Below are 15,130 nucleotides of genomic sequence, written 5' to 3' on the forward strand. Positions count from 1 at the left end.
GCCTACCTTCCTCTTTCTCAGGATGTACTGCTTCTGGGCTGGCAGGGATGATCCTTGAATACTGACCAGCTTTCTAGGGCCCCTCTTCCTTCCAGGGCTTTATCCCACGTCATCCTGCCAAGCCAATTTATAACTGATTGATTTAAAAGACTAAGAAGCAGCCAAGCTACTCTTAATGTCCCTATGTATTACCCTTTAAAATACAAATCTGATTTGCTGTGGCAGTCATCTGGCATTACACAGAATGCTTTCATCTCTGAGATATAGGAATTGCCAAGCTGGATCCATGCCAGGGCCCTGCATTACTGCCTTTGGCAGGAGTCAGTACCATCTGCCTTCCAGGAAAGAACCCCACAGCATTCAGTGTACAGAGCAATTACTGTCCGCTAGGACATAGGTGGGAAGGCTGGCTTTTGTCCTGAAATATAGTGGTAATTTTTTATATGTATGTAGAATTGTAACTATGTATAGTATTAACTATGTATATTTTTAACTCTTTCTTAGAATTCATTTATGTTTGGAAAATCCTACACATTTTTTAAATAATAGCTTGAAAATTTGAAGGAAAAAAAAAAAAGCTTTTCAGTGCAAAAGCACTAAGAAGATGTTTGAAATCAAGAACAGCAAGAGATTTTGACATGACACTGGAAGATCACTAAGTATCTGCTAGTTAGTTTTTAAGTCTCTAAACCCTTTGCCAAATGATTAGCCTGGGGTCATTCAAATGTCTCCTAATATAAAAGTTCAGCTACATCAACCAGGTGCAAAACAAGGAGACAAAAGTAAGAAGCATCTTTAACAGAATTACTGGTAGGTACTCAAAGCTTTAAACAGCCATGTTCATTATTAACCACAATCCAATGTTTGCAGTGCTTCTCCATTTGCATCTGGCAGGCTTGCAATGATAAGCTCTGCTGGGCAGTTGTTACAGTCTACATTTGCAGTTAAGTTCTGGGTCTATCTAGAGGAAACTGATCACATGGAATTCACTAAGAGACAGGAATCTTGCATCACTGTTTATTTCCAAACGTGTAATGTGCTTGAATGCCTACAAGACTCAGAATACAAATTCACTGAAATTCCTTGAAATCACAACAAAAGAAATAAATACCTTGTGGCAGCACTGCTGTCTGAGGTCTGTGCTGTTGGAGAGCCCACTCCGAGGCATCCAGGACTCTGGTCTAAGCTTGTCGATTTTGTTATTTGAGGAGCACTTCTTTTTGATCTCAAGTCACCACTCAAAAAGCTTTTTGCATAGGAAGCTAAATTTGGTACACTGACAACACGACTGGGCACCTCAACTGGTCTCTTCTGCTGCTTTTCATCATAAAAGAAAACTGTATCACACACACATTTTTCACACTTTATGGTACAAAAACAGTGCTTCATTCCTAGACAGCGTGGAAGGAGCATGCAAAAAGAAATGAAGTTTCCCACTTTTTACTAATTTAGAATACATTCCCTTTTCAGGGCATGCTGTAAGCACCCATGGGGTTAGGTAGTCTCATTAAAACAAATTGTATATTTGACTTTGAGGTTTTAGATGTAGCCAGAGCTCAGTTAGGTGCTGACCAGGGACAAACTGCAAGTAGCACAAACCAAAATTCATAATCTTCTCAATTCCTTCAACATCAAAGTAACCTCCAGTTACCTGCAATCAATAGCTGTGCTTAACCCAGTGGAAGACTGAACTGCTTGGGGATCTACTGTTTTGTTATAAACTTAAACTCAGCAAAAGTGCGTGGGTACAAGTTTTACTCAGAACCTGTTTACAGGTGAACCTACTGCAAGAACTCTACTGAATAACATTACCATAGAAAATTAACAGGACCTTTACTGTTCTGGTTATTTGTATGACTCAAATAGGGGCAAAACATTGTGATCTGTAATTTTATCTGAATTACCTCTTACCTTCATAGGAGTCAAACATCCTGGATTAGGGGTGAAAGAAAAAGATCGATTTCTGTAAGATTCAGTGCTGGCTAAAAGCGAATGCTGAAATTTTCTTCCTTCCTGATGGAAAATAAATGTATATGTATGTAAACATATTTATGGCAAAGAACTGAAAAGCATAGAGAAAGTATCAATCTGAAGCAATGTGTGAAACACTGGACGGTGCCTTCAAACAGATGCCAAAATATGTATGTGCACAATAAAAGGATATCTTACCACCAGCTGCTTAATAATTTCTTCTCTCTCACTTAGTTTATCTTGCAGGCAGCTTATAAGGTGTATATCTTCTGGTCTGGACTCTGGTTTTCTTGTGTTTTCTTCTAATTTTTTAAGCCTGTGCCAAAGAAAGAGTGCAGACCAACAAAAATTTTCCTTAGGCCAGGTTCAGGAAGTACCTGAGCTGTAGTTTAAATTCCAAGATTAAAACATAGGGACATAATTAGAACAATGGAACAGTACTTTTATGGGCATCTGTATGTAGATCATATATAATGTGGGGTTCCAAACCAAACTGCCTACCCAGTGTAAAATCCAGCTCCAGTAAAATGCTAATTAAGCTTGCACATCATGTCACCTGTCTAGTTTACTAATGAGACAGATGTGCATCACTCTACCTATTCATATCTGTATCTTCCTACCTGTCCTCTTTCTGACCCAATAATTTTAGAATTTACAGGCTAATTCCAGCCATATTTGACTGAGGTCTCAGAATTACAAGCTTTCAATAACTTTTATGTTAAAAAGAGGTTTGGCTGGTCTGCTGCTTTAGTGAACCCTCCAAGGCAAAGCTTGTAGTGTAATTTCTGCTCTTTAAATGCCTCAATCAAGGAAAGAGATTCAAATTAGAATTTACAACTTCTTAAAGATGGTGTGGAAACGTTTGATTAACCCATTAAAAAACAACCAATTATTTCATCATCCAGGTTTATGAATTCTGCTGCTCAGCTCATCTGCCACACAGTGAAGTTAATTACAGAATATAAACCACATCCTTCTTTTTTTTCACTTAGTGTACCTCACAGTTTAGATATGAACATATAAATGCTCAAAGACCTGCCTACTTGCATGCAGATGACAATGACAAAAACAAAGACTATTTGTGGGAGGCCTTTGGTGTACAGCCTGAAGAACCACAGAACTACTTACATCCAAAGAAGGCTACAAAATGCCATCTATTTATATGATAAAGTGGAGGTTGCAGTTTGAGAATATCCTGAGAAATTTGCAAGGGAGCAAGAACTTAACCTCAAGGGTGCTGCTGTGCTGAACAAAATTAAGTGCAAGATGATGGATCAAGGCCCCTGGTAGCATCTGTAACAAAGATGATTTTATGCATCATAAAGTTGTAAGATGCTAAGTGCAGGGTTTACTTTAATACTGTAAAACAGTACAGTGGTTTCCTTTGAACAGTAATCAGTTTCTTACAACATATCTGTATGTTTGCAAAGGAAAAATCTATACACTTCTATTTCAGTGCTCACCATATTCTACCCATAAGTAATTTAAATATATATCTACGGTAGGAATAACAATAATTAAAAACAGAACTCATTGCTAGTATGAGTCACAGGTGATTTAAATGGCACACCCAGCTTCTAAGGAGAAACTCTTTGCTTACAGATGTGCCTGAGCATCGTTGAAATCAGATAACGGTGTTGATTTCCTTCTGGTGATCTCGTTTTAGTACATCCAGTTCTTTTTCGTGTTTCATTTTGAGGTCTACAACCAGTAGCCTTCCATTAGTATTGAAATATGTCTGAATTCTCATGTTTTAATACCAGTTCATTGTGATTGATGTAAGCATGCAGTTTTCAGGTATTTTAGTGACTAGAAAGGCAGCTAACAGCACAGCTCTGGGGCTTCCGCTGGCTGATCTGACTTCATCACATTGCTTGCAGTCTGAGGCTGAACCACACTAACAGTGAGCAAGAGACAGGTTATTTGGAGAAGAAGCACTTGTTCTTCAACCTTCAGGATGTGAAAGGGTTTTTTTATATGACAGTAGTGGCATTCTGTCTATGGTTAACTTATACATCAATCCTATTGGTCAAATGTGACAATAAAATATAGGAATACCCATTAAGTAAAATTATTTTGGAATCTCTGAGATTTTACGATGAGGCTTTGATGCTATGCTTCATCCCATCATAGCACCCAATTTGAAATAGTTAATGCCTACCACCATTCTGAACATAGTAAGAAACACAGAAATGCCATCACAGTGTTTGTCTTTAACAGACAATATCTTTTGAAAGACACCATTATTTCATTAGCTGTCAACTGAAAACTAAAAAATGCCCAATACTTTCTCAAGCCCATCCATAACACTGCTTTTTGATGCCAAACCCAAAACGAAATACATTTATTGAAGAATCATATTATCTTACTGCCTTTTGTTTGCTACTGTTCTGCCATGCCCTACAGAAACTTCTGTCTGGGGATTTGTTTTCCCATTAAAAAACAAACAAACAAACAAACTTTGACTGTTCTGGTCCTAATCCTTATAGAATGTTTCTGTCCCTGAGGTGGAATTCTCACAGCTGAGGAGAACAGAAAAGATTGCTTCAAGCACATTACTGGCTACACTTACTTGACAAGAGTAGCAATGTTAATTTTAAATAATCGATTACACAAATTTGGCACATGCAGATAAAATGCCACAATTAGTAGAAACAACAATAAAATTTAAGAGCAGAAACAACTATATAATAGAAGACAAGGTCAGTGTTGTTAAGGGTGCAGTAAAAAGCTGTTATTTCTATGCACTCAGCAATTTAACTATTTCCTTACCTAAATTACTGGCCCTGCAAAAGCAAAACAAGACCTGCAGGTTAATGTTCCACATTTTCTATGGGTTAAACTCAGAGCAGCCTGTATCAGATGCTTACAACCATTTGAGCTCTTTGATTTTCTCCCCTTATTTGAAGGATTTCTCCTTACATAATTTCCATTAATGCTGCTTCTGTTTACTACAGTAGAGATACACCATCTATCCCCTGTAAAGATTATCCTCCAGCCCAGCAGCTTTACCATTTGAGGCCTTTTAGACCTCATCACTGACATGTGACTAATTCTTCTCTTCATGAACAGAAGCTCTCAACTCCTCCAAGGCAGCTGGAGGGCACTGCTGAAACTCTGGTTGCAATTCTTTCTGTTGATTTTGTTTCGAAAGCTTAAAATGAAAGATACTTTCAAGTATTCCTCCAAAGAGTACAAAGGAAAAAACTTTCTCTCTCATTCTTTAAATATCCACTGACTGGTAGACAGCAATTACTCCAGCCACTCTGACAGCCTGCAGAGAGACATCTTATCCCTTGAGTGCATTTCTCTAGACTATGAAGCACATAATTTAAAAGCTCCTCTTACATATATAGCTGGAGTAGTGAGGAGCACACATTCCACACAACTGCAGAAATGAACTGAAAAGCATTCCTGTACCTCAATCCCTTTGCAAAGAGAATGTGTTAAATATCATGACCCAGAAACTCCAAAGGATTCAATTGCTATAGAAACACATTGGACAACTACAATTTTGTTTCCCATGTAAAAAGTAAGTACTCCAGTTTCTTGTGAGGACATGGAGACACTGCTACTACTGCAATGCAATGCATGCTCGGAGCCTGTGGTGCGGGATACTAACAGGATGCAGTCCACCTTCTACAAAGACAGGCAAGACTATGAACTTGCCCTTCTGTGCCCCAACAGCATATTACAGATCCAGATTTCCATGAGCACAGAGGCTCTGTCAGTTTCTGCTATGACTGCCCTCACCCTGCAGGGCAAAGCTGGCTGCTACAGCCATAGCAGAGTCACACAGAGTACATACAGCATTCTCAGGTGTTCCTGTTAGAGTTAGCAACTCATTGGTTTCGATACAGAGAATGGGCTTGAAAAGCTAACAATTATTTTCAGAGACTTCTACATTTTTTAATAGGTCTTGAATGACTTTGGGATTTAATGTTTCTAGTCCTTTTCAAATTCAGTCAATGTCATGCAGATTTTCTCAGGTCACTCCTGTGAGGTCACAGTAATGTAGAACCCAACAATTATTTCAAGTGCCTTTCAGTATGGTTGGAAAAAACAAATATGATACTACTGCTTCTGCAGAACACCCAGCATCTATAAGTAAAGTTAGTACCTGAGAAAAGGAGAAATTCTGACATCACAGTTGGAACATCTCTAATGCTGGCTTCAGCAACAGACTCTCTAGATAGTGTTGTGAATTTAAGGCAAACCTTTTGTGTTGTCTCTCCTTATCCTGAAGCTGTGCAGCTTCTTGCTTCTGTGTCTCCAACTCAGTGCTGAGTAATTCCATGGTGTCCTTCAAAAGCAAATTCTCTTTCTTGAGCTCAGAAATTTCACCCTGGCATTTTTCTAGTTCATCATGAAGAGATCTGATCTGGCTCTGGCTGCTTCCTTCCTAAGAAAAATACAAGAATTATTTATTCATAGCCTATTATTATTTCACCTGAAGACATCACTGGACTTGCATGCATTGATTTTGAGTCAACCGATTTATCAAATTTATGTGAAATTCTATGTGCGTGACAAAAGCCACGATCACATTTTCCCAAACATGCATTATATTCTCCATAAAATACATACTTTCAGTAACATTCATTTATTTACTTATGTTGAAGACCCCAGATCTTTAAATGGAAAAAAGTCTACCCGTAGGGAAAAGCTGATAAGCAAGGTTAACATTTTGAAGTGTAACATGAAGAAAGGAAACTGACTGTATTTCTGCAAGAGACTTTTCTTACGCTTAAAGAGAGAAAAGTGATATTACTGCTTTCAGAAAACACAATAAGATAATGAAGTAGGAACTGGATTCTTGCCTGTTGCTTCTTCAATGTCCTCACACTCCTCAGCTCCATTTGGAGCTCTTCTATTTGTTTTTTGAGATTAGTGCATGACGTCTGCTGCTCAGAAATTTCCACCCTTAGAGATCCTAACAACAACCAGAGAGATAATAATTAGGGCAGTCAGAAGCCAGGTGGGCAGGGGAGGTAGACAAAGACAATGTTGATACAAAACATTAATACATTACATTTTGTTTTGTCCCTGGGTGCCTTTGCCATTAGTGAACAGTAATAGTAAGAAAAAGAAACACACCCTCTCTGGTAAAGGCCAAACCTATTAGTAGACAACTCAACAAAGCAACAGTACAAAGGTGCAGAGCTATAACTGCAACAGTTCAACATCAGAATCAGAGAAGTAAGGTCTGCGCCAGCTGTTTTTCAGAGTACATCACTGTAATTGCTTCTTCTAACCTTGGACTTAACTGCAGCACTCCTGAGCTTCATTGCAAAACCCACTGCTGTTTTACACAAGGCCATAATGCAAGCTGAGAGCTCTGTGCTATTGAAATGCAGCACTTATTTAAGCAGATCTGTCATGTGCTGCTATTTTGTAGACTGTGTAAGGACCACTTCTTCTCTCACTCCTAAAATTTTCCTTGAAGAATCTGGACATAAATTATCTATTGAATGTATTAACTTCAGAGAGCAATGAATCTTTCTAATAAATTTGAATGACTGAAAAAAAAAAAAAAGCAAGAATGAAATTACTTTTAAATTATTCTTTCTTTAGTTAAAAAACATTTTACAAATGAGCTTTAACAACCTGAGTTTAGGCCTGGAGATATTACACGTTCTCATATTGCAGTGTTCTGTTTAGATCTGAACTATTCATGGAACTCTGTAAACTGAATAAACAATATGTATGGAGCCACAGATTTCTACTGCTGAACTCGACAGAAAGACTTGAATCACACAGAATAATTCTCCACATTAAAAAAAAAAAAAAAGAGGAAATATATACTGACTACAATTTTTCTATTCAGTACCTCTGCTTATGCATATTTGCATGCTGTATGCAAGCAGCTGACAGCAGAGTGCAGTTTACAAACAGGCTAAGTATGTATTGCTGGAAGTGTAGGGTACAGGAAAGGAGATGATCCAGAAAATGGGAAGAAAAATGAATGGGATGAATGCCAGCACTTCTCAGCATATCATCAAGCAGTAGGAACTGTGTATACATAAGACATTATACCTAGCAACAGAGTTTGCTGCTTCTGTATCTGCTCGAGTTCATCCTGTAATTCTTTCTTTGCTCTCTCTTCCAAGGTTTGCATTTCCAGCCTATGAGACTGATGTTGGATCTTGAAAGTCTCATTAAATTCCTTTTTCAAACGCTCTTCTGCCTCCTGTAAGCAAACACCCCCCCAAAAACAAAGTAGTTGGAGCCTATGTATCACCTTGTTGGCTTACTTGTAATATCTGGATGAATCTAGTCTTTTGTTGCAGAACTTTTATTACCTTCATCATCACTTTACATGACACTTCACCAACATAAGAATAAAAATGACTAGAAGATGAAAAAGAAAACTTAATAGGGACAAGATAAATCATCACAATATCTTCTATTAGATTTGTTGTGCAAAATGAAATAATAACACTGATGTACTTATTTGGCACTAAAAAGATATTTTACCATTCACCATAGAAAGTCCCAGATTAGACCTGAATACCTTTTCTTATCACACTGTAAAAGACAAAGGCTTCTGTCTTTCAATTAGCCTTTCTTGGACAGAACTTCTGTCATGGTTTTGCAATTTTGTAATTTTGCTATCAGTATTCCACATCATAACATCATGTTAAGCATAGATAATTTTGACGAATCTGCTGCTCACAAAAGAAGACTGAATGTCCCAGGGAACACCACGGTCAGTCATATGACCAGGACTATATAATCTCACTTCAGTGCTGAACTTGCTCTCAGATCCTGCCAGCCAGGGGGGAGTGTGTGGAAGCGTTCCAGCCATTTCGCCTAGAGTTACAGTAGGCCTCTCGGTTTCGGGACTCACTCTCTCTTATTTTACTTGATTCGTTAGCCTTAATTCCAATTATATTGCATTATATTGTGTTATTCTGTATTCCGATATAGTATTTAGTAAAACAGTGTGCCTCCTTAGATTGTTGCCGCTGTATTTATTTTCTTTTTCCCTGTTTTCTTTTCCTTTTGGGATAGCGGCCCTGCAGGCCGTCTATACCCCTGTCATGGGTACCGGTAGATTTTAGGATAACCTATGACAACTTCCCATCATCAGTGGAAGTGCTGCTGATACACTGCTGGAGCGGTTGCTCTGTAGTGGCTCTGAGAGCAAGCTCCTATTACCAGTTTCATCTGTACCAGCTACTGCCTTCAGCTTGCTTTCATAAAGTTGGGATTTGATTCTGAATATGTAAACAAGACATTAAATCATTTTTATGGTGGTTTTACCAAATACATTTTAAAAGACTTTTCCTAATGTGTGCAATACAAAAAAAGAGACATACTAACTCCATGCTAGAATTGCATGTAGATATTTTTAAGCTTTTTTTTTTCCACTTGAACAGCTACTACCTTCGGTACCTCATTATATTGCATTAACATTTTGTAGTTGAAATATATCCCCTTGAACCTTTAGAAGCTTTCATTATCTACATATAAAATTCATTTCTTGAAAGTATCTAAGCCAATAAGCATCATTACACATGCATACTATACTTCTTTTAAACTATTTATGTATAAATGAATAATGGATGAAAAACAATAAAAAGCGAGTCCTGTTAATAAAACACTTAGGAATTCCCTTGTATTTGTGAAGCAGAGCACAGCTAGCAGAGTCTGCATTCATCCTAGCCTAACTATAGACCAGGATACAGTATTTTATAGAAATAATTTCATTCATACTGTGATCTCAGTAAAAAAGTTAAAATAAAAACCACCGCCACCACCAACCAACAAAAAACCCAACCCTTAAGATAACAAGGTTTCAAACTCACAGAATAGCTCATGATGTGCCACAATGGCAGCACACAGTTAAGACAGCAGGTAACAAATGAGCTGTTACTCAGGGGTTACTAACACTGTTTAGCCACGCCATCTATTTTTTAGCAAGTAGATCATAAACTGACCTTGAGTTCCTGTTTTTTGTTCTTCTCCATCATTTTTAAGACTTTTTGGTGTGACGCCTCCAGCTGCAGTTTAACATTCTGGTTTTCTTTAATGGTGTTTTGAAGATCCTGCAAAAGCTTCTCCTTTTCTTTGCTGGACTGCAGGTTGTGTTTCTTCAGTGACTCCTTGAAATTATCTGCTTGTTGGTCTAATATCTGCTTCAGCTGAGCCACCTACCAGAAAAGAAGGAAAGGATTAATGGCTACATTAACAATGGAGAAGAATTCTGTAAATCTGAGTAAATTCTATGATCTCGTGATGCTCTGTGAAAAATAGCAAGATGATGCAGTGAGCCCTTTGCTTCAGTGAAAAAAGGAGCTAATAAGTGCTTTTTCCAGATAGCTAATATAGTAAATCAGAATGGTTTTGCTCAACTGAAAACATTAAAAGATTAGTTTTAAAAGCTTTTTTTTTTCCCTTCATAGCAACTTTAAGTAGGAAACATTGAACTCTTCATTTGAAACATTTAATTTAGAAATTTAACTTAATTTCTTTATTTAAAATGAAAATAACACTTCAAATAAAACATTAATTATAACTTAAAGACACTCTTGAATTTTCCTTCAGCCTTTCCCTGCTTTTTAATTTGATCAACAAACAGGAAACAAATGATTTGTGCAGCTTTAATGAGTAACCTAGAAAACAACAACCCTGAACAACTAAAATCGCTCCTTCTGAAGAACATCCCAAAGCATTAGAAGAAAAACACAACACTTCTTAAAGTTCGTTTGGGAGGCAGATACCCCTTCAAAGAGAACCTGGTGAAACAATGACATGCATACACTTTTGCACACACTGTCTTTTGCCCATCAAGTATTTTTCTTAAATTATTTCTCTTCAGATCATCTTCATCTTGTATGCAGACTCCATCATCCAACTGGGGCACAAATCCAGAGGCAGGCTGAGCTTATTGTCAGAACTGAGATGCAACTCTGCAGAGCCCATTTCTAACGTAGCAGACTAGAACTAATGGAAACAGGAATTCTGCACGTCACACCAGCTGTTTTATTTTCCTTCCTTTCTTAGCTTACTTACTAACACAGTAGACATCTATAGCAGCAGTCACAAAAGCAGAGTTCTCATTATAAGAACAATGTTGTGGATTTTATATTTTTTCAGTGGGGAGAGAGGAACGAGCCTGCTGTCTTTTCTATTCAGTAGGTTTTTAAACATTCAGCAGCAATTTGTATCTGCCATTCTTCCTAATGTTGTGAACATCTTGAACATTTTCAGAACTTCAAAGTTCTTTCGCATGAAAGGAAAATGAATACCAAGTAAGGTCAATTAGCATTTCTGCTGCTGTATCTTAAACTTCCAAGTCTGCTTTCTCACTTTGCCATGCCTCCTACAAAACCTTTACCTCTCTTTCCTTTTCCTTTTGGAAGATGTGAAAGAGTATATGTCTGTCTTTCATGTTTTATGTACTTGTACTTTCCAAACTTAGAGCAAATGGTACAAATTACGTAACACATGTCTACAAGTTGGATATAGATTATAACCCATGACTCCTCCATATTCTTGCTTTTATATTAATGCACGTTCTTTTTCTCTACTTCACAAGCATTGCCTTGATTTATATTTCTTTCCCCACATAAATTGCAACAGATTGTTAATCGAGGAAGCACTCAAGCTGGTTAAACAGTTGTTTGTAACTTCAGCTACATAGTCATGGTTCTTTCTGATGCAGCATCACAAAAGCTGGATGAAGATTTACTAAGTGGGCTAAAGCACCTAAATCATTCACATCTCATTCTTACGGTATTTTCCAGTGTATTTTGTGTTACACATAAAAAAACAGGAGACATGCTGCACAAAAAGCCTTTACTTCTCACTAACTTTTTGGCCAGAGGCAGCACTGCACAATCCAAAGGGAGATATGAACGAGCTATGCCATATTTCCCCAAATGCTAGGAATACCTTCTCATGATAGCTAAATGTATTCCCCCCCACTTTATGGCTCTTTTCTTTCTAAAGTTAGTTGAGCATGCTGACTTCTTTTCTCCAAAGGTTATATTCTCTTTCCGTCTCTTGAGGCCTTTCTCCATTCCCAGACTGACTGCAGCCCCTGTTCAAGTACTCTCAAAGCCTGTACTTTTCACACAGGTTCCCAGCACAGAACAACGAGATCTACAGAACTGAGCTGGGAAGGCTCAAAACACTGCAAAACAGCTATAAGAAAGCCGCTGTTCCATATTTTGAGTATGGTTATGGCTGTACAACTGCAGTTCTGTACACAGGTCAGTGTACTGTAGTACTTCTATTTAAATAAATTTGCTCTTTCCTTCAAATCAAAGTCGTGTTTCTTTCTCCAGTTAATTGGTGGTGGCTATTTCTGATCATCGCTAATCTTGAACTTCTTCCCTCTGAACTGCCTCCAACATTCTGCTCACAAAGGGCCATACCAGTATTGTAGTTAACATGGATATCTTTTACCACATGAGGCAGCGCACTATATTTGAACTTCAAAGTTCCATGGCTTATCACTGATATTTCATGTATGCTGAGATCTTCAGCAGTATCAGTAATTTAGACATGACAGAAGTCTGCAAGCAGAGATGAATCTTGCTAAAAAAACCAAACTCTTTAACAAACCTGGGAAGCTTTTTCCTTCTTGGTGGAAAAAACAAGCGACAAGTAAAACTTCTAGTTGGATCAGGCCAAAGGAAGTGTTTTTGAATGTGCAAGTCAAAATGAAAAGTTAAAACACATTCCCTTCAGACTGAATTCAACATATCACAAGCTTAAATTATTTCACCACTTACATGGAGACAAATGATTTTATTCACAGCACACAAGGAAATAAGAGACAGTAGTGTTGGTACTGCTGTGCACGTATGTGTAAGAGAAAGCACGTATGAAGGCACAGAAAAAAAATGAGGGCAGGAAAGCACGTGCATGTACATTGAAAGCAACTGGGATACTTACCCAAGTGATGGAGGCCTAGGTTGTCCAATAACAACTTAACACACAAATGAAGAAGTGGCAACACGAGACAGTAGTATCTTATTACCCAGTGACAAGGGAACTCTTTAAATGGAGAGAAAGCTGGCAGAAGGGAAAAAAAAATGATGCCCAGCTCCCCCACACTTCATGGGAATGCTAGGTTGATAGACAAGAAAACAAACGTTCCTTCACCAAGTGTTATGTGAATCATGTCTTTTTTCTTCTTCTTTTTGAAATACCAGAAAATAAAAGTTTTGCCATCTCCCAGACAGATTCAAACCCACTTGGCACTTTTAGCTTCCTACAAAACAGTTCTGAATTGGCAAATTTGAAAAGAAAAATAAAATCAAGCTTCAGCTGTCCTTGACTGTGAGTTTAAGATAACTAATCTGATATTTGTTGGCTTTTTCCTTTGTGCCATTCTACTAGCTGGCTGAACACACAAGAGAAGAATAATTGATTAACATTACTCTTAATGAAAAATATTGACTTTATGTGTCTATATGATGAGATCTCTGTACACCAAGAACAAGCAGATGCCAGAGTCACTTGTCAATCATACCTTCATTTCCAGAGCTGCTGCAACTTTTGTTTGATTTTCCACAAAGTAAACTGTAAATCATGAGATTTAACCAAATGGCAACTCACTTTGCCTCCCAATGTCTTCCAAGCAAAGAAAAAGTCATTAACAATCAATAACAGACATAAATTTTGAAATATTTCAAATGTCTTTCAGTTTTTATTATTTTATAAAGATAATTACTGTGCTTCTTGATTCTCTTGAAGTACATCTCAGAGTCTAAATAGCCAATGGGCAAAAATACCAGGCTATGCATGCCACAGTATGCTTTACCCTCTGACTTCTTTGCTTATTTTATTTCTGTGCTCCCAGATTCTATGAATATTTGAAGCCTCACTCCTATCAGCTCACTCCTTCTTGTATTTGTTGTACCTAAGCATGAACTCTGAAAGACAAGATCTAAAGTTGGAATCAGAGAGAATATTTTTACTTACTGTATATCTTAAGTAGAAACATCTCAATACATTGAGATAGTATGAATTCATACTTAATATTATTATATAAACTGTCTTTTGATGTATTACAGAAGAGTCAACACACTTCAGAGCGTGTCCAGACAGTCAAAATAAAGCACCCAAATGCTACTTAGTTTTACTCATACTATGGTGCTTTTACATCAAAACAGTAACACAGTAGAAATAGTAACAGCAAAATGCTATTTTATTGCCGTCTTAAGGTTTATTTCACAGTTACCTCAGTTAACTGCTTTCCAAAATTGATAGCAAGTCCTGACTGGATGGACAGGAGCAAGCACAACAGGCACACCTCCACAGCTGCTATGATTTTTTGATGGTACTCACAAGCCTGTCAACATGGTTCAGGTGAATCCCGCCCTTCTATTTCATGTACCTTGTAACTCCAGAATAGTTTCTTTATGGATGCTAAACAGATCCTGCAGTGCAAAAGTAAGGGACTGAAGGACTCCAATTAATTAGCATTCAATTCACACAGGACTTCATATCTTTCCTTCCAAGGCACCACATAGGTGCAAATCTGGCATATTTATCAAGAAAAAAAACAGTAATATAGAAATACTGCAGTTTTGAAGTGTGTCCCCAGAGAAAACTAATTACCATGATTCTGTCTACTCTGCACTGCGCTCCAGCTATGTCAGCCCAACCAAAAATATGCCTTATGCTGCTAAGAAAGCTATTTTTAGATGTGAAATATCATCCAGGTTAGAACTGGATTAGTAACAGCACATTGCCTAGTCTCTGAGGCGGAAACTCTGGGCTGAGCCACTGCAAAGTTCCCAGCTGGGAATCATGCCCTCAGTGAAACAGTGCGGTAGAGTAAATGGTTGTTTGTTGGCTGCGAATAGTCAAATATCTTTAGAAGGAAAATACTGTAAGTTGAAACCACTTCACTTCTCTGGTGGAGTAATTTCAATTGCTTAGAGGCAATATCTCTAAGTAATTGATTCAGAAAGTAACAGAAGGAATACCAACAACAATGCAAACTTTTGCTTCAGAGGAATCATTTCCATTTTCACTCCACTGTCAGATTGCATGATACACTGAGAATTTTTTTAGTGCACCTGTTTATACTTAAATGATGTTGTGAATGTAACATACAGTATGACATACACTATATTACTTGCTTTATGTATCTAGCAATAATATTTTCTCAGTACCCCTTGCATCAACTATGAAC

General features: G+C 37.6%; 1 protein-coding gene across 2 annotated transcripts in view; it reads right to left on the reverse strand.

Annotated features, from left to right (window-relative positions):
• Positions 1 to 15,130, reverse strand: part of FAM184B (family with sequence similarity 184 member B) — a 35,670-nt gene that overhangs the window by 2,536 nt on the left and 18,004 nt on the right. The window contains exons 5-11 of one of the 2 annotated variants that reach the window (XM_072334762.1): positions 9,915 to 10,127; positions 8,008 to 8,161; positions 6,792 to 6,904; positions 6,189 to 6,373; positions 2,170 to 2,287; positions 1,912 to 2,013; positions 1,112 to 1,317 (exon numbers count right to left, since the gene is read on the reverse strand). In XM_072334762.1, the coding sequence (XP_072190863.1) occupies positions 1,112 to 1,317; positions 1,912 to 2,013; positions 2,170 to 2,287; positions 6,189 to 6,373; positions 6,792 to 6,904; positions 8,008 to 8,161; positions 9,915 to 10,127 (1,091 nt within the window). The remainder of the gene's footprint in view (positions 1 to 1,111; positions 1,318 to 1,911; positions 2,014 to 2,169; positions 2,288 to 6,188; positions 6,374 to 6,791; positions 6,905 to 8,007; positions 8,162 to 9,914; positions 10,128 to 15,130) is intronic. The other variant, XM_072334763.1, reaches the window with a different exon arrangement.

This window comes from Excalfactoria chinensis, chromosome 4 (genome assembly GCF_039878825.1).
Source record: "Excalfactoria chinensis isolate bCotChi1 chromosome 4, bCotChi1.hap2, whole genome shotgun sequence".
NCBI lineage: Eukaryota > Metazoa > Chordata > Aves > Galliformes > Phasianidae > Excalfactoria > Excalfactoria chinensis.